This window comes from Rhinolophus sinicus, chromosome 1 (assembly GCF_057876585.1).
Source record: "Rhinolophus sinicus isolate RSI-liver-muscle chromosome 1, RSI-T2T, whole genome shotgun sequence".
Lineage (NCBI taxonomy): Eukaryota > Metazoa > Chordata > Mammalia > Chiroptera > Rhinolophidae > Rhinolophus > Rhinolophus sinicus.
In genome coordinates, this window is record NC_142501.1 from 10,881,514 (window position 1) to 10,900,972 (window position 19,459).

General features: G+C 56.7%; 1 protein-coding gene across 2 annotated transcripts in view; it reads right to left on the reverse strand.

Annotated features, from left to right (window-relative positions):
* Positions 1-18,587, reverse strand: part of MICALL1 (MICAL like 1) — a 28,376-nt gene extending 9,789 nt beyond the window's left edge. The window contains exons 1-10 of one of the 2 annotated variants that reach the window (XM_074326383.2): positions 18,075-18,587; positions 13,720-13,768; positions 13,221-13,362; positions 9,900-9,988; positions 8,649-8,791; positions 7,015-7,475; positions 5,703-5,760; positions 4,448-4,824; positions 2,650-3,065; positions 286-420 (exon numbers count right to left, since the gene is read on the reverse strand). In XM_074326383.2, coding sequence (XP_074182484.2) covers positions 286-420; positions 2,650-3,065; positions 4,448-4,824; positions 5,703-5,760; positions 7,015-7,475; positions 8,649-8,791; positions 9,900-9,988; positions 13,221-13,362; positions 13,720-13,768; positions 18,075-18,220 — 2,016 coding nt within the window. In that variant the 5' untranslated portion in view covers positions 18,221-18,587. The remainder of the gene's footprint in view (positions 1-285; positions 421-2,649; positions 3,066-4,447; positions 4,825-5,702; positions 5,761-7,014; positions 7,476-8,648; positions 8,792-9,899; positions 9,989-13,220; positions 13,363-13,719; positions 13,769-18,074) is intronic. The other variant, XM_074326384.2, reaches the window with a different exon arrangement.
* Positions 18,588-19,459: the final 872 nt, after the last annotated feature.

Here is a 19,459-nt window from a genome sequence, read left to right on the forward strand (position 1 = left end):
ATTAACTAGAGGACACTCTAATCTATTTAACTAGAAATGTATCATGTGAGTGCTGTAATCCTTGAACTATTATTAGTAACAAGTTAAATGCACCACCCTTTGCTCCTGCTTGAGAACAACTGATCTGCTAGAAATTCAACCTTCCAGTGGGGCCACCCAAGTGCCCCCTCTCCGACATCTGAGGGCAGCTGCCCCGACAGCCCATCCTATCGAAGTGTCCCATGGGGAGCCTGAGGCTGCCAGGAGGGGCCGAGCCCAGGAAGTCTGGGAGCTCCCAGCTGGTACCTTGCGCTTGATGAGCGGGAAGCCATGTCCTGGGGCAGGTGGCCTCGCTGGCTTGGATCCCTTGATGGCCTTCTTTGTGGCTGGGGACGCTGTGGGTGATGCCTTCCGGTTAAAAGGATTCTCCTTGCAGGAAGACTAAAGGCAGGGCCACATGACAGAGGGTAAGTCTGGGGAGCGGCCATAATACCGCTCGCAGCCTGATCACGTGGGACTATGGAAAGCAGGCTAGACCCCGAGGGCACGGAGAGGAGGGCTCACACAGAGGAAGAACTGCCCAGCATTGAGTTCAACAAACATCCCCATTTCCCAGCACTTCCCCTGTGCAGTTGCTGTGCTGGAGACTTCCCTACGTTCTTACTGAATTCTCACAGCGCTCGCAAAGTGAGTATTGTAATGCCCACTTGACAACTAAAACTCAAGTTCAGAGAGGTTAAGGTCCGCACTTCCCAAGGGCCCAAGCTAAGGCGAGAATCTGTTTCCGGGCGGAGCAGCCATCCTGCACTGGGGACAGTGATCAGGACAAGGAGTTGCGGGCTAGACAGCTACAGTCGCTCATTCAGGCCTCACAACCACCCTTTCCCCAGCAGGGACTCTCAGGCTCAGAGAGGTACAGCTCCTTGCCGAGTGTCGCCCAGCAAGGAGTACGAAAGCACAGAACCCCCCTTGCATCTGGCTAGCGGATGGAGGAGGGTAGCTCCCTCCCTGCCCAGGAAAGACCCCTCTCCGCTGCTGCCCCCTTCCACGCACCCAGAGCCTTGCATCTTTCTGCCCCTTTGGGGTGAGCCCTGCCCTCGAGGCCAGCACAGCTGAGCAGCCCCAGCATTGGGACAGGGCTCTGCCTGCCACCTGAGCAATGCCTACATCTTCCAACCACTTTCATCACAGCTCCAGGGCATCCAGCTGGCACTAGATGGCACTCCACAGCCTCGGTGGGTGGCCTCACTTGAGGTTGTGGAGCGCTCCCTGGAGTGTTTCCCAGCTTGCTCCCAGCAGCTGGGGAAGGCAGGAGGGAGCCCTGCTCACCTCCCCTGCACCAGCCGCACAGAGGTGGTCTCAGGCCAGCAGATGCTCTGAGCCAGGCCTGGCAGGGAGACGGGGTTTGGTTCCCACAGGGCAGCACCCGCCCAAGACCCCTGTCTCCTGCCCCCACTGCATCTGAGATTTCTCTCCTAATCTTGGGGTTAGGATGAGGTGTGGGGATGCCCCAGAAGGAAGTCCACTTGGGGCTCTGCCCCTCCCTTCCACAATCGTACCCAGAGGGGCCCAGCAGGGCCAAACAGCCTGAAGCCCCAGCCCCTCAAGGGGTCTCAGCCTTTTCTCAGCCACACAACTCCTTCAAGCTGACCTTCCACCACAACCCCAGGACAGGAAGCAGGTGTTTAAAGGGCGTTGCCTGAAGGGAGGAGGGGGGTGTCCCACCACCCACCACCAAGGAACCCTTGGGCTTCTCAGAGCCAGCTGACGCCCAGAGAAGGGGGGAGCCCTTTTCAAGGTCTCACAGCAAGGGGGTGGCAGAGCAGGACAGGAGGCTGTTGCCCGAGCAAAGAAAGGTTAAATGTCTGAAAGGCACACAGGTAGGGGCTGGACCAATAGCTTGGGCCCCTCCCCAGCCTCATCCTCTGTCAGGTAGGTCAGGTAGGTTGGTCACCCCAGGTTCGTCACCCCATGGGAGCTGTCCTAACTCCATCCACTAGGACTGGATGAGTCTTTGGCTTTCAAAGAGCTGCAGACTGTGGGGCGAAAGTGGACCATCAGAACCTGGTGGCCCAAAGGGACTGTGGCTGCAATAGAGGCCCCTTCGGGAACTAGATGCCCTGAGGAATGTTCTGACCCCTCGTGAGCCCCGTCTTGGCGTGGGACTCAAGCAAAGTGTGCAAACAGCCCACAAAGGTCATCTGAAAAACAAGCTCCCTGGGAGGGTTGCCTCATGACCACTCCACCCCCAAGAGAAGATGGAGTGCAGGGCGGACCTGGGAGGGGGCCTCTAGCATAAATAGGGCCTCAGTAAATGGAAGGGTGGACAGAGGATAGGCAGATGCAGGGTGGCTGGGTGAATGGGTCCCAAATGGACAAGTGCATGGGATAGGCAGGTAAATAGGTGCCTGAATGCATCAATGCATGGAGGGCCAGGCAAGTGGACAGGAGAACAGGTAGATGATGGGAGGTCTGGCCAATGGATGGAAGGATGGATAGATGGATCTGTGCCTCAGTGAATGGTGTAGTGAATGAGTCGATGGACACTGCCAAGGTCAGTCAGGAAATCAAAGGCCAGCAAAGATAGAAGGCCCTGGACATCCCTGCCCTGAGACCAGACCCCCATCCACTAGACAGGACAGCAGCTTTTAGCTAGGGTGAGGTACTCACCTTTACCTGGAGCTGTGGGGATGAGGTTCCAGGGGAAGGCACGGGGCTCTTGTCTCCAACCAACAAGAGAGGGGTGGGGGCAGCTCCACTGCAGGGCTTAGCAGGCTGGGGACCAGAGCTGCCCCTCGTATTGGGGGCAAGGCCAGGATTGGCTTGAGGTGTCCGGTCCGTGCTGGGCTGCACCAGCTCCCCAGAGGAGGACAGGGAGGAGTTGGCAGAGAGGCTGGCAGAGGTGCCAGGAGTGCCAGGGGCATGGACAGCAGGCTCTGAGGAGCTCTTAGGCACAACTGGGGGCTCCAGCAGCTCTGCACTGGGGGTCTGGTTGGAGCTCTCGGATGACAGGCTCTCCACGCTGAGGGCTGGTGATGGGGTAGCCGTGGGTGGCTCCGAGTGTGAGAGACGCGAGGCATGGAGAGCTGCACAAACAGATGAGAAAGTGGGCGCCACATGATGGGGTATAGTCAGGGCTTCTGGTTTCACCTGACACGCTCCACTCTCAACAGAGCTGCAGGTGGCCTTGGAAACCCATGTCCTTCTGCGTCCAGATGAAGCCACGGCCCAGAGAACCCACCCCTCACTTCCTCACTCAGCATGGCTGCCACTTCTACCTCCCCTCCCATGTCTGATCTGAGCCAAAGCCAAAACGAACTTAAAAGGCAAATCTGCCAGGGGAGGGGAGGGCGCAGACAAAACTGAGGCTGGCCTCTCCTGTGCCTGTGATCCAAAGCAGAGGTGGGAGGGAGGGCAGCAGGTGAGGGGAAGGGCGGGCAGACCTCGCAGTGGCCAGCTCTGGGCCAGGCACTGCCCTGCACCACTCCTGCAGGTGACAGATACCATGTGTGAAAGTATTGTCATGTGCATTTTCCAGATGAGAGAAGGCACTGGCCCCCAAAGGCTGGGGTGGAACCCAGCTGTATCTGACTCAGAGCTCACCCCAGTGGCTGCACCCCGCACCCACCCACCACCTCCACTTGGCTGACTACTCTCAGCTAGAGGATCCCAGGGCTCCAGCAGGGGCCGGGGGGGTGGGGGGACCCCAGACCACCTGAGCACCTGCCTCTGATCATCTTGAACATACTCTCAGCCCCACTGTCTAAGCGGCTCCTACTGAGGTCTCGGAGGCAGCTGGACCCCAGGCATGGTGGAAAATGACCAAGCCCAGGGCCTCAGAAGACTGCAAGATGGTGAGAGTGAAAAAAACGCAACATGTCTGGATGAGAAAGGGAGTGCTGGGTGGAGGGGTGCAAATGCCCTGGAGCTGGCCCACCACCACCATATTCCATGTGGGGAAACTGAGGACAGATACAAGGAAGGAACTGCTCAAAGTCACAAGGCCCGTGTCACACACACAGAGCCAGGTCAGAGCCAGCAGTTGCCAGCAACTGGAGGAGAGTGACTAGAAAGGCAGGATTCCATCTAACCCCTGCCGTGTGCTTTCCGTGGGTCCTAAGTACTTCACCAGCTAATGTATTTAATTCTCACAACAGACCTGTGAGGTGGGTTACAAAGGGTTAAGCATATGAAGTCTAGGGCCTAGGTTCAAATCCTGCCTCCATGCTGTGAGTCGTTGGGGCAAATCACTTACCCTCTCTGTGCCTCAGTTTCCTCACCTGCAATGAGGGTATGACACCTACCTCACAGGTTAGCTCCAGGATCAAATGAGAAGATACATGTGAAACACGTGGCACCTGGCCTAAAGGGGATCCCGCTGCATCACACCCCCTTCCTGGCTGGGCTGACCCAGGAGCCCGACCCCCGAGTTCCGACTAGCAGCAGAGCTCCCAGGGATGGCACTCACCGAGTGGGGACGCGCTGGGTGCTCGGGGGGCAGGGCGCTTCTTTGTCTTGGGGCTGCTGGTAGGGGTGATGCCGTACCAGGGGTGCAAGGTCTTGGGTGTGGACTCCAAGGGGGCCTGAGCAGCGCCAGTGGCCAGGCTGGGTGCAGCGGGCGGCTCCTCCTCCTCCTCCTCCTCAAACGGGTTGTAGGGCTGGGGCTCTAGGCCAGCCCCCGCCGGGCTCCTCGGGGCCACCTCCTCCATGCCTCCATTCTCTACCTGCCTGCTGTCCTGGCATGGAGGCCCAGGGCTGCTGCTTGGGGGAAGGGGCGCTGGCTTCTTCTTTGGCTCTGCCTGTACCAGAGTGATCCATGGGGGGTCCTTCCTGGGGGCTGGCATCCTGGTGGGCAGCAGGAAGAGGCAGAAACCATTAGGAGGTGGGGGGCAGCGTCCTTCTTACTCTGGACAGTTCTGGGTCCATTTCAAAGGGGATGGATGAGAAACTGCACCTTTCTCCTCTCCCACCCCCAACCCAGCGGGGCCAGCCTGGGCCCAAGGCTGAAATGGACTATTAGAGTCACATCCCAACTGGGCCCCTTGAGACCCAGAAAAGGTAAACTTTCATGTCACACAGCCTCTGTTAGCCCCAACGAGGAATGGACCCACAAGGGGCTCCCTGGGTGATACTGAGAAAGTCACCTGACCTCCCTGCCTCAGTCTCCCACCCATGAAATGCGGACAATCATCCTCACCCACGGGATCAATGTTAAGGGTCCAGTGGGCACAGCACCTGGCACAGCAAGTGCTCACTAGTGTTAACTATGGTTATGGCTGTGGCCCACCTCTCTCCCTCACGGACCACACAGGGGAAGCAGAGCTCCAAAGAATAGCTGGAAATAGATATCCTCGCCTGGGACACACGGTCCCAGGGTGGAATACCTGAGCCAGGTATATGGCTGAGCTTTTCTGAGCCTTTCATACCTGGCTGCTAATTCTCACAACTCTATGAGCCAGGCCTCGGACTCCCATGTCACAGAGGCAGCAGGGGCTTGGGGAACTGAAGGGACTCCAGAGGAGGCTGTCTCCACCAGGCACTGCTGCCCACAGGGGAGGGGCTCCCAGGGGATGTGGGCACAGCACTCCTGCCCCAGCTAGAGGTGAGCCCTGCCCATTCTCAGGAGAGCGTGGGGTGGGTCACATGCCCGCAGGAAGCCTTGCCCCCCAGGGCACCCCCATGCCCACCGCCAGGGCCCTGAAAACCTCTCAGGGCCAGCATACCTCTCTGACAGCTTGGGCGTCCCTCTCGGCTTGGGGACGGGGGTTTCGTGCAACCTTCCTAAATGGGAAAGGAGAGTAAGATAGGCCTTCATAGACAGACAGCTGTGGGCTGGACAGCAGAGTGGGGCACCCGGAGAGCCAGCCAGAGTGCCTGCCACACCAAGGAGTGCCCTTCCTTCCCACCTGGCAGGCCACAGACTCCAGGTGGCCATGGCAACGTCACCCGCACACTTGCACCTCCCCGGCCCAGCACTCAGGGAGATTAGATAAGCACCAAAGGTGACAGGTAGAGAAGGGTAAAGGGGCAAGGCCAGGACACCTGAGACCCCATTTGCAGTTCAGTTGAGAAGGGGGAACCCAAGTACCCCTCAGACACTTCTCCAAACAGAAACATTGTCTCAACTCAGCCCCAGCGTTATCTCCTGGAAGCCTCCCAACATCCAAATGTTCCTGAATTTCATTAACAGCCTCTGCTTCCCCCATCTTAACAGACTTCCACGTTCTACTGAAATCCCTGTCTCTGCCTGTCTCCCCCTGGATACTGGCAGCACCTCAAAGCACAGATAGGTCTAAACAATGTCAGGGCGGGGCTCAGAGCACACCTCCATGGGTGTGGAACAGAACTAAACAGGCGGAGGGAGTCTCTCTCCCTCAGGCCCCCACGGTCTTTCCTAACCTACCTGTCCTCCCCGACCAAATGATAAGGGCTACCCAGTACATCTTGGGTTACAAGGAACTTTGTTTCCATGAGCTCATGGAAGCTCAGGAAGCTCATTTGGGAAGGTTCTGTGATGAGGGGGTGGAACGGGGTATCCACTGCAGTTCAGACTGGCCGGAAGACAGCTCCCAGGGCCCCTCCCAGGGACACACCCTCTCCTGTCCTGACCCCAGCCTGAGCTCTCCCCTGCCAGACATCCAGACACAGACCAGCACATGGGCTGGGCATGGGAGGGGAGGTCACCTGGGATATTCAATCAGACTGCCAGGACACACAGTCCCAGAGACAGTCGGGACACAGGCACACACTGTGTGCAGTCGTAACATACCCTGAAACTGAAGCACACAAGGCACACAGCCTGGGGCACGATCTTGTCTGTTTTGTTTGAGCTGCACCCCCCGCATGGAGAACATAGCCCAGCATAGAGGCCTCAGCACTATCTGTTGCATGAACTAACCATATCAGAAACAGCGTCAGCCCCCATACGAGGCTCACACAGACAGAGTGTGGCCCCATGAATACTCAGTGCACATGTGCATGCAAACACCGGACACTCCACAGCGGGTTCCTGGCCCCAGCTAGAGCCTTGCTCACCATTCACCAGGCCGCTGCTGCCACCTTGCTCCACCAAGTTCTCAGGCTGCAGACTGGACCGGGGCCGGGGCGTGGGGGGTGTCAGGGCTGTGCTCTCGGAGGCCTTCCTGGGCGCAGGCGTGGGGCGACCGGCTGGGGGGCTGGCCAGCTCCTGTGGTTTGCCCGGAACCCGGGGCTTGGTGGGAATCTGGGTCCGGGCCTCTGGGCTGGCCTGGGGCGCGTCCACTTCCACGCCTGCAGCCGCACTAGGGCTGCGGCCGCCTCCCTCCACATCCTTGGCTTCTTCTGCTGCTTCTTTTGCTTCTTCTTGCTGTGGCTTTGGCTGCGGGGCGGACCAGGGCTTGGCCCCCGACCGCCCCCCTGGGCCCAGCCTGGCGCACTGCTCTGCACACACGAAGGTGCCCTCCTCAGGCCCCCTCCTGTAAGCCCCAGGGATCAGGGTGCTGGAGCACTGTCGACACCTGGCAGGGAGAACAGGGGCAGGGTGTTCAACTTGGCCAGGCTGGCTACCGAGCCTCCAGCAGCCAAAGCTGTTCCCTCCCTTCTCTCCTGCCAAACGCCAGCCTGGATCCTGTCGCAATACTCGGGACTTCCCAGAGGAAAACGAAAATGATAAATGTCAGGATCATTGTAGAACAATAAAACCATGTGAAATCAGCAACACAATTGTGAAACATGCCTTCAGTTTGTGCTGCAAGAGGAAGCAAAGGTTTCCCCCTCCAAGAGGTACCATCTAGTGTGCAGGCTGCCACTCACCAGCGGCTCAGGAAATCAGTTCAGTAGTTTGCAACCAACCAGGGTTTTTTTGTTTTGTTTTTTTTCATGGAAGAGAATAAAATGAAATCGAATAAAAGAAAATGTCAGTGTGTATCACACTTGTCTTATGAAACTCTACTTCCAGTTGTGCATGTATTTCTACAAGTTCTATTTCCGGTATGTGCTTACAGCTGGCCAGATGTGACTGCGTTGGTGTAACGGTTCCCCTCCTGGAGATTTTTCCCCGATGACACCTCAGTTCTGCAGTCAAGTCCCCTGGTTCCAGGTCTAGCCACCGCACACGTGCACGTACGTGAGGGTGCACGCACGCGCACACACACACTAAACCACAGTCGAGCACATGTGGCAACTCTCAGTCACCAGCTCCCCTTGACTCTTCAATTTTCTTTTCTGATTTCTTTTTGTAACATATAAAATGTTTTCACACATTTTATAAGTTATTTGTATTTTCCTTACCTCTTACTCCATTTTCTTTGAACCTGGCTTCTCCTGAGAGCCACACACGGAAAGAAAGCTATTATTGTGGGGCTTTTTTTTAAATCATTTTTTCCCCAGTGGCTTTTAAAGCATATTCCGCTCCTTAAGCATCACTGGGTAGTTTGCCTCAAAGAGCGCTGGTACTGGAGGCAGACCCCTGAGCTCCAGCCCCATTTCTGACTAGTTATGTGACTGAGCAAGTCTCTTGCCCTCACTAGGCCTTCGTTTACCCCTCAGTAAAATGGGGATAAGCAGGATGCTCTGACCTGAAGAGCCTGCCAAGGGGCCTAGCACACTGGTGCTGAATCCATGGATGCTCCTTCCCTGGTATTGGGCTGCTGGGGGTGAGGCTCCTGCCCCCAGGTTCCCCAGCCACTCACCGGAAGCAGTGTCGGTGGTACAGCTTGCCCTCGGCCAGGTAACGTTGCACCAGGTGCACATGCTGCTGGCAGGCCGCACACGTGCTGCTGGGGGTCCGGTGGGCACCCTGCTCCAACAGGTGGCCGGAAGAGAGCTCCTCACCCTGCAAGGGCGAGAAGATTGGGGGTGGAGGCGTGGTCACCAGCCATCCTGTTCCCACCTCTAATGGCTGCGGGGCCCCAAGTGCAGAGCTTCACAGTGCTAACGTACTTCATCAGAGCCCTGGAGGGGCAGAGGGCGGGGGAGTGCCCCAGTCTCAGAGGAGGAAGCTAAAGCCCAGAGAGGCTGAAGGACTTGCTCAAGGTCACTGCATCAGGATGGAAACAGGGAAAGTCCTGCCTTTCAGTTTCTGAGGCCTTGCCCACCAGAAAGGCAGCCCCTGGCTGAATAAACCCTTCCCCTCGGCGACTCTTGCCCCTCTCCTGTTCCTGCAAGTTGGGCCCCAACGGGTGACTGTCCTCTCAGGCCCACCTCATCTGCCTTCTCTGCCTCCCCTCCTAGAGCCCCAGCAGGTTTAAATCCCAGGTTCTCTATTTCTAAGCACTGTGACCTTGAGCAAGCTGCTGGCATCTCCAGGCCTTGGGTTCCCACCTGCAAATTGGCATCCGATACCCCTGCCTGTATCAGCCCCGCGCACGCTCACTTGGGTACCCACCCGAGGCTGAGCGCCCTGTCCCTCAAGGAACAGATGGAAGCAGGTGGGAGAGTCTTTTGCACACTGTGAAGTGCTATCCAGATGTGAAGGGCTGGGGTCACCCCTTTGAGCACCTGGAGCAGGGGACTGGCAGTGTGGCCCCCCACTTCCTAGCTGAGAGACCCTCAACAAATGACCAAGCCTGTCTGAGCCTCAGTTTTCTCATCCGTATATCAGGACACATCATACCGACCTCCTAGAGTTGCTGAGAGAATTAAACAATCTCCTGGGAAGTGAAAATCTCTGTCTCAACAGGAATCAAGGGGAGTATTTGCCATATTACCCATGTGAATCCTGTCAGTCCCAGGATGGCAAAGCCAGCACTGTGGACTGCTGTATGCCCCCGTCCCAGGCCTGGCATCTCCTGAACCTGCCCCCTGCCCTGGCCTGTAAGACTACTCCCAAAACCAATGGGAAAAGGACCGAACGCCTTCTGAACACAGCATTGGCAGCTGGCCACCCCAACAGGCACCCTCTCTACGCCCACCCCACCCGCCCACACCAGGGGTCTGCCTACCTGAGCCCTATCTCCTGGTTCCACTGGAGTAGATGCTTCGGATGGTGGGGAGGAAGGTACCAGGCCCTTTCTGGCTGATGAGACACCGGCTGCCAAGAGACAGGAACGAGACCCTGAGGCAAGTGGAGACCCCAGAGTCCCAAGAGACCCCCACCTAGTCTAAGATTTGAGCTCTGCAGCCATCCCCTTTGGTGGCTGCAGAACGCAGTGGGACCAGAGCAGTTTCCTGCTTCACACAGGCCAGGGGACGCCTCCACTTCCACACTAAGTGCTGAGCCCAAGCTACTTACCCTCGCTGAGCCTCTGCAAAGTGACTCTTACTGCATAGAGCAGCGTGAACAACATGGCGACAGTACAGTCACAGAATTAACAGTGCCCAGTATGTGGCAGGACAGGTAGCTTCCTTCCCACCAGGGTAAGGGGTTGAAGAGAAGGAAAAGAAAGGAGCCACACGGTGCTGGCCTGAAGGTCCAGGACAACGGGCTGGCTCCCGGGGACCAACAAGGAACCTGCGCCCTGCCTATGCCCAGGCGGGCAGCTGTGGCCCGGAACCCGGCCTGCATCCCTCTCACCAGAAGGAACCACCCGTCCCACGTCACCGGCCTCCTCCCACACACCACTCCCTCATTATTTCAGCAAATATTCACTGAGCACCTATTCTGTACCCAGTGAGTACAGGAGACCCCCTAATTCAGAGTACTGTATACCAATGTCTATTTTTACTGTATGACCTATTTTTATTGTATGATCATTTCAAAAATAAAACCCAAGTTCCTTACAGTGGTCTAAAACAGCGTTGACCAAACTTCAGGTCACAACCCATGAATGGACCCTGAAATAAATTTGGTGGGTTGCAAACAGCACATTTTAAAAATGGAACACAATAGAAAGTATCTGCGTGCATCCCATGTTGTAAGGGGAAGAATCGTTTCCTGAAACTTCTTTCAGTTTACAGACATGTGCATGAACTTAGGTTATGATGGGAAATGTATTTCTCACCATGAGTCACAGTCAAAAATTTTGGAAACCCAGCAGCTTAATCAACTCCCAGTCCCTTCAGCGCCCCCCCACCCCCGTCCTGATCTCCTCCTTCCCCCTCACGCCCTGAAGCACACAGGCCCCTGCTGCCCCGTTGCCTGGAAAATTCCTTCCCAGACCTTCAGGTGGCCTCCTTCTTCTTGTTCAAGGCTTAGCTCAAATGTCACCGCCTCAGAGAGGTCCTCCCTAAAGTAGAGGCCATCTAAAGTAGTCACTTCCTCCTCCCGTTCCGTTTCATCCCATTGCCTTATTTTGTTTCCTTATTGGAATTTCCTGAAATTATATTACTTATTACTTTGTTCTCTCTCCCCCACCCATTAGACTGCAATGGGTGCACAGGACTCAGGCCACCTGGATTCTCCAACCCTGCCTTTCTGCTCTCTTGCTGCGTAACCTTGAGCTCCTTGCTTCCCCTCTGTCTGATTCTCAGCTCTCTCCCTAGCACAGTGCCTGGCACATAGTAGGGGCTCAATAAATATTTGTTAAATGAATAAGTACCAGGTGCTGGAGCTACATAGCTGTGAACTAGACAGAGACAGTTTGCAGGGGAAGAGAAAGGAGGAATCAAGATATTACAACCAGAGTCCTTATGTGTTCACCACGGGGCAGGGTGCTACAAGAGCACCTGGAGTATATCAGGGTAGGCTGCTTGGAGGAGGCAAAATGTGAAGATTAGAGGATGAGTAAGAAAGAAAGTTGGGGGGGCGGCCAGGTGGCTCAGTTGGTTAGAGCTCTATGCTCATAAAACCAATGTCACCAGTTTGATTCCCACATGGGCCAGTGGGCTCTCAAGCACAAGGTTGCCAGTTCAACTCCTCGACTCCTGCAAGGGATGGTGGGCTCCACCCCCTGCAACTAAGATTGAACACGGCACCTTGAACTGAGATGCCTCCTGGATGGCTCAGTTGGTTGGAGTGCGGGCTCTCAACCACAAGGTTGCCAGTTGGATTCCTCGAGTCCCACAAGGGATGGTGGGCTGCGCCCCCTGCAACTAGCAACGGCGACTGGACCTGGAGCTGAGCTGCGCCCTCCACAACTAAGATTGAAAGGACAACAACTTGACTTAGAAAAAAGTCCTGGAAGTACACACTGTTGCCCAATAAAGTCCTGTTCCCCTTCCCCAATTAAAAAAAAAAGTGACGCCGATATTAACTGGTGTGACATAGACTTTATAAAATACATGTTATTTGTTCAAGTATAATATTAATCCCTAGTGTTATCTCAGGGTGGTGGGGGAGATTATTTCAATATTTACGCCCTTTTCTGTGTTTTAAACTGTGCACAGTAAACATGTTTTACTTTTATTTTTTAATTTTTTTAAGGAGGGCGCAGCTCATAGTGGCCCACGTGGGGATTGAACCACCAACCTCGGCGTTATTAGCACCACGCTCTAACCAACTGAGCTAACCGGCCACCCCATACATGTTTTACTTTTAAAAAGGAAAAAAAAAATCTGATTTCACAGAACACTGTTTTTAAGAGATGGGCTGGGATTGTCACAGGGAGGTCAGAGGCAGTAGGCAGGACTGAAATGAGGTGGGGGGGGCCAGGCGCCACCCTCTCAGGACCAGTGGACAGCAGTAAGCAGCACAGGACTCAGGCCACCTGGATTCTCCAACCCTGCCTTTCTGCTCTCTTGCTGCGTAACCTTGAGCTCCTTGCTTCCCCTCTCTGGGCCCACTTTTTCTCTGCAGGAGAGGCCCATTGCTGCCAGGAGATTCCTCATGGGGCTTCTCCAGGCAGGGGCTCTGTAACCGCCCAGTGACCTGACTCAGAGCAGAGAAGTGTCCTGGTGCTCCTCCACCCTCCTACCCACCGCCCCCACCACCTCAGCCTCTCAGTTCTTAGGTCTTAAAGGTCACTTCTGGGGCAGACACAGTCCAACATCCCCACAGGGCCGCTTCTCCACTGGAGGAAAAGCCTCAGGGAAGTGTCTGCAAACAGGAAGTGAGGGTGGGTACAGAAAGATGAACTCACAGACAGCAGTCTGCTTTGTCTCCTTGCATGCACATTATTTTGCTCAGTTGTGGGTTTCCGTGTTTGTTGTCTGTCTCCCCCACCAAGAGTGTGAGCTCCAGGAGGGCTGCGATCTCATTCACAGCTAAACCCCCAGCACAGTGGCCTTTGACTCAATAAACAGCATTTCAAGGAGTGAATGAATGATCCAGCGAATGAATGATGAGCTGCCTCCCCAGCTGCCTATTTGCAGGTCAGAAAACTATGACACACGTCCCCAGCCCTGCCCCCAGGGCCAGTCTCCCTGAAGGACTGTCCCCATCTCACCTTGGCCAGGGCTGGCGAAGTGGTTGTAATACTGGGACACATAGGTCATGATGCTGAGGCAGTCGGGGACACTCATAGAGACCATGTCACTGGGGTCCAGGAGAGCAGGGATCCCCAGCTCCTTCTCAGCCACTTCAAAGGCCTGGGATGGGGACAGAAGCAGCCACATCAGGAAGACGATGAGGAGGCACGGTTAGTGGGCACCTCTCAGCTGAGGTCCAGCTTCCCTCAGTGGGATCCGGGGACCAGGACAGGGGTGACTATGGGCTCACCTCAGCTCTGGCCCCACAGGATGACCTGGAGGTCTGGTGCTCCAGGCACAAGTGGGCCAGAGGGAAGCAGGGGGCGGGGGAGAGGAGCAGCCAGGGCCCGAGTGCAAGGCAGCTCCTCTGGGAGCTGGTCCAGGAGCCCCTCCACACAGCCCCTGCCCTGCAAGACCCCTGCCCACCCCCACCCCCCTCACACAGCCTCTTGGGCTGCCATCTGTCTGGGGACTTACCAAACGGTTATTCTCGAAGACATTGTCCTTGGAAAGTGACTCAAAATCTCTGAAGAGGCAAAAGGGAGGAGAAACATTGAGAAGGTGACTGGGCAAGGGTGTGAGTCTAGAAGGAGCTGGGTGGAGGTGACCTCATCCCAGGGGGAGGGGTCTGTGGACTGTCTGGGAGGAAACTGAGGCAACAAGCACATGCTCATAGAGCCAGGGCAGCCCTGTGGGGGCACAGGATGAGCTCACGGCACCCAGAAGCATCTAAGCAAACTGCAAATCGCTCACAACCAGTAGGGCTCAACTTCAAGCTTTCGAGTTGAAGATCCCTTCCCTCATTTCGAGTTCTGGACATCCTTCCCCAGGATGCCATGTTCTGAGTCAGCGACAAAGAAAAAAATAAGACCAGGACGAATACTTGTAATAAAAGGGACATCCATGGATTGCAGACCTCACGTGGCACTGTGCTGAGCTCCTGTCTTGAAATAATTTTCAGCTCTATCTGGCAGGTATTTATTTACCCCACGTTACAGATAAGGACACTGAGGCCCAGAGAAGGGAAACCAGCCAGCCCTGAGAATCCACATTCCTGGTCCTCTCGCCGTGTGTCACAAACCTGGAGAAGTCACAGCAACATGCTGAATTCCAACCTGGCCCGAATCAGGTTTTTTAATGGGGCCAGGAATAGAACAAGTTTGAACAAGACTGGAAATCATACATACTCCAGAGCTGCTGAATGGCTGGCGAACCCTGCTGGGCCACTCCTGGGGGCGCCTTCTTTTGGGGAAACAGAGGTTTCCCAGTTTCTAAGCTAGGACAAGAGAGAGGCAGCAGGGCCTGCCTGGGAGACCCTGGGAGAGAACAGCTGGCCATCCTGCTGGCTTTATTTATCCCTGTCACCCCTCCCTGCTCCAGGCTGCTGGAGTGGCAGAAACTGGTACACCAGGCAGCCATGCCTTCCTGCTGGCAGCCTCCTGGGTGCACCCGCCCAAAGCTTTGCCCTTGTATGGCTGAAAACTGCAGCCTGACAGCCCAAGGAAGTGGGCCCCGACGCTGGGGCAGGCAGCACGTCCCCTGAGGTCTGGGTCCCAGGTCCTGCTCTTCCAGGCTGGGCTGTATGACCTTGGCCATGTAGCAAGCAGTCCGCGAGGCCTTCATTTTCCCATCTGCAAATTGGTGAAGGCTCGAGTACCGACAGCCGGACTGGTGGAGTCCAGGATTGGTAAAGTGCAGGCCTCACAGATGTGAGAGAGCAGGCAGGCATGCCCTCCTCCCCGTGCCCTCCTGCCCCCTAGCTTCTCCAGACAGAATCCAGGTATAGTGAGTGGAGGCGAAGGCAGGAAAGGGTGGCATGAGAACCCTGGAAGGAAGTGCCCCAGGCTTGGGAGAGGGGAGGTGACTGTGTATGAGCTTCAGCACCCTCTTGCCACCTCTGGCCAGGCTGCTTCCTTCTCCCCTCAGCGGGGTCACTAACTCCCCTTCTTTGTCACTGCTTGAGAGCGTGACCCTCAGCAAGCTATTTAACCTCTCTAACCATCAGCCTCCTGGTCTGTGAACGCTGTGAACAGGGTGAGGGGACCCCAGCCTAAGCCTCCGACAAAGGCTTGTTCCCAGACCAAATGAGACAAAGCAACCTAGCTGTTTATTTCAGTCTCCCCAACAGTGTTTCCTCAAGGCTGGGGTCACATTTTGTTCACCCTGTGCCCCAAACACCCTGCATAGTTCTTGGTACTTAGTAGGTGTTCAATACATGTTTTTTGAATGAAGAAATGCTGGAAGCAGTGTGAAAACTATACAGGCTCCGGAGATACTACAATTCTTCCTCCATCCTTTCCCCCACCCCCATCTCTGTCTCTAATCCACATCTGGGCTTTAGTAACACAGATTTTCTGAGAGTTTTCAAAGGCCCGGGAAGTTCTATTTGACTCTGCGGGAGATGAAGGGCACAAAAATGAAACCCACATGGTGTCTGCCCTCCACGGAGCTTAAAGACGCCTGGATTGGGGGAAGCGGGCAGTGAACCAGCCCCTTTACCACGCAGCATAGCCACACCCCCAGCAGAGCCAGGGCCCACAGCGCCAGGAGCTTGAACCACTTCAGAAAATGATTCTTGCCCCACCCCTACTCTCGTGGAAAGCCACTCCATCCATCTCTGAGGTCCACTCTATGCCGTATGTGGCACACGGGCCTCAGTTTTTGTCCTGGGTGGCAGGACAAAAGGACTGTCTTGGGGAACAACGGGCTGGCAGCCCTGGTGCTGGTGATTCTGGATCTTCTCAGGAGGGGAGCCGCCCTCCATTCCAAACCAACTCCAGCCACATCCCTCCCCTTGCGGGAAGCACTCTGGCCCAGCTACTGCTCCGGGCCCTCCCTGCCTTGTGCCATGGGCTCCAGCAGTGCTACCTGTGGCTCTGCTCAGGTGTTTCCTCTGCCCCAAAGCCCTGACTTGGCTCTTGATATCTCCTTGAAGACTACGTGACATCTGGGAGGCCTTTCCAGCCCAGCCCTCTAATACAGCACTTCCCACGGGGAATTATCATCCCCTGCTTTTATATCTGTGACCCCATAGGCTGTGGGAGATCGTGTGGGTTTGTCTCTTTGCTGGCACAGTGCCCAGCACAGAGCAGTAACTCTGTAAATACTTGTTGAATAAATGAAAGAATAAGACACTCACCACCATCCCCCTACTGTCTAATTATACTACTTATAATAACTCATGTTAATTGAATGCTCATTACCTCATTGAATCCTCACGGCACTCCTGTGAGGTCAGTCTTATTATCAACCCCACTTTACAGATGAGGAAACTGATGCCTGGAGGGATTTACCCAAGGCCGCCAACCTGGGACATGGAGGGGCTGAATGCAAACCAAAGCAGCCTGAGCTTTGATGCTGGCAGGCTCAGGCCCACCACACAGCTTCGCTTGACACCCAAGTCTCTTCACACACTGGCCATGTCCTCTGCCTCCTGCCTCACCACCTGCCCCTCCAGCAAAAACAAGCCTCCATTCCAATCCAGGTGCCCTTCTCCGTCCAAGTCCCTAGTGCAGCTGTCCCATGCCACCCAGCGGGCACAGCCCACCTACATCTTCACCTCATCTTGTTTACTTCTGTATCCACACCCCCAAAACACTCTCCTCTAGGGCCCAACACAGGGCCCGACCCATCACCCACAGACATTGTGCCACACAATACACAGTAAACCAGTGCACGTGCCACCGAATCCCTGAAGCAATCCTTTCCTTTCTTCCCTCCTTCCTCAAAGCCCTCCCAGGTGCCAACCTCGGGGAGAGTAGGTCTGGAAGTGGAACAGACAGAGACTCCAGGACCTGCCAGGCTCGGGGCACCCTTGGTGCGGGGACTGTAGGCAAGAGAGGCAAGAACCATGACTCTTGTTCCCAAATTGAACATTCGATAGGAAGCAAAAAGAATGACTGGCACCAGATAAACTTTCACTTAGTGTTTCATGAATGAATGAATGAATGGATGGATGGAAGAGGTGCCAGGGCCCAAGGCATAGGGAGCTGATAGAAGCCCTAAGTCAACTTCAACTGCTCTGGAGAGCTGAATAAATTTTCCCATGAGAACGTCACTGGACAGCTGGGGGCAAGAAGGGGGCATTTCATACCCTGGAGCGCCCATTGACGGCTATCAATAGAACACATTGTGAGTCTTCACTTGGCCTTCCTGCCCCACTGAAGATGGCAGGGCCACTGGGCACACACCTGACCTGTGTCCTAATTGTGTGTGTGTGTATATGTGTGTGTGGGGGGGGTACATCCATTCATCCAACCACTGTTAACCTAGGGGCCCCTCCGTGCCAGGCACTGTACTAGTGCCCTAGAGACAAAGATCGCATGGGAGAATCAGAGAAGTGAGGTTCACTGCACTCAGAGCAAGGGGGGCTCCCACAGAGGGAACAGGCCTCAACGCCTCACCAAGAGTGGGGTGCTCAGTGTGACTGTTTGAGAGGAGTTTAGTGTAGGCCCAGGGTTCCCCCAAGGAAGGTTCGGTGCCCCTTCAAAGAGTCAAGGCCTTGGGGGGCTGTGTCCCTTTGGCGAAAACCAATGCCCTGTGGGCGGGGCCACCCCCCTCCCACCCCTGCCGCGGAGGGACCAGCATGCGGTGGTGGCTTCTGAGTTCCAGTAGGCGGGGTCAGAGGCCTGGTGGAGGAGGGGGTGCTGCGGTTCGGGGGTCTCAGTGACCCTCAAGGCGTTCAGGGCCGGTCGGTAGGGTCGGCGTCTCGGTCTCCGGGGGGCGGCGCCTGCCACCGCCCGGGCACCGCGTCACTAAGGGGGGCGGGGGTCCCCGGCCCAGGCCCCGCCGCCCTGCGCCCCGACTCTCCCGCCCGCCCTCCCGGCACTCACAGCAGGTCCGGCCGGTGCCGGTGCAGGATGGCGCAGAAGGCCAGGCCGTCCCGGAAGGAGCTGCTCAGGTCGCGGATGTCCACGTCGCGGTAGCCCTCGCACTGGCGGCGGCACCAGGCCAGCAACGCACCCCGCGGCCCCGCCATGAGCTTCGCCGGGCTCGGCCCGGCTCCGGGCGCCGCCGGGATCAGGCTTCACCCTCTGGCCCGCCACGGGCGGCTCCGGCGCGGCCCTGCTCTGCGCTGCTCCGAGCTCCGGGCGCCGACCGGTTGGCAAAGGGCGGGGAGGAGGCGGGGCCGCGGTCTCGGTGTCCTAGGCTCGGGCTCCGGCGCGGGGTCCCGGCTCGGCTGACTGCTCCCCGCCCGGACCTGCCCGGACCTGCCCGGCCGACCGCCGCCTACTCAATGCCGCCGGCTCCGCTTGCAAAGAGCCGGCCGCGGGCGCCGGCGTCCCGCTGGCCTCGGTCCCCGCCCGCCGCCGCCGGGGAGCGGGGAGGGGGCGGCGGCCTGCTGCCCCACCCAGCGATGGCTCCGCCCCCAGACGCAGACCCCCCCCCCTCCACACACACACACACACACACACACACACACACACACACACACACACACACACACACACAGAGGCCCCGACACCCAGCGATGGCTCCGCCCCCAGACGCAGACCCCCCCCCATACACACACACACACACACACACAGAGGCCCCGACACCCCACCGCCCCAATCCTGGGCGATCCCCAGTCTCTCTGGGACAGCCCTGAACCCCTACCCACCGCAACTAGCCGGTTCCCATGATGACTTCCTCCACTCCCCACCTGCACCAGGCTGCCCACCGGGAACTCCTCTTCCTCCCATCCAGAATCCTTCCCAGTCTTTGGCGTGAGAACCTGCAAATCCCCCACCCAACTCCCCTGGCCTGAAACTTTGTGGAGGCATTCCCCCCACCTCAGGAGGTGCCCCTGCAGACCCCAAAGCACCCACAGATGATCACCAGCTTCCCTCACCCCATCTCATCACTCCAAAACATCCCTGACCTCCAGGTAATTTTGCCTTCCTCCATAGCCTGCCAGGGAGACGCCATGTTCCCCACACCACCATCAGTCCAGGTGTCCACCCAGGGGTGTATTGAGCCTGACCACCTGTCCTACAGAGTTCTCCTGCCCTGCCCTGTAGGCCCACTGCCCACTGGGGCCCCTCTCCTGCCATGATTAGGGTGGTGGTGGGTTGGACTCCTATGGGGAGGGACCATGGGAAGCAGGCCCTTGGCTGGCAGGGCATCGGGTGTCTGGCCTGGAAACTTCACAGCATCATTCTCCACTTGCTTCCCCTTAAAGTTTTGGGTAAGCGACCCCTCCCCAGAGGCCTCTCCTCCTCCAGGAGATGCATCA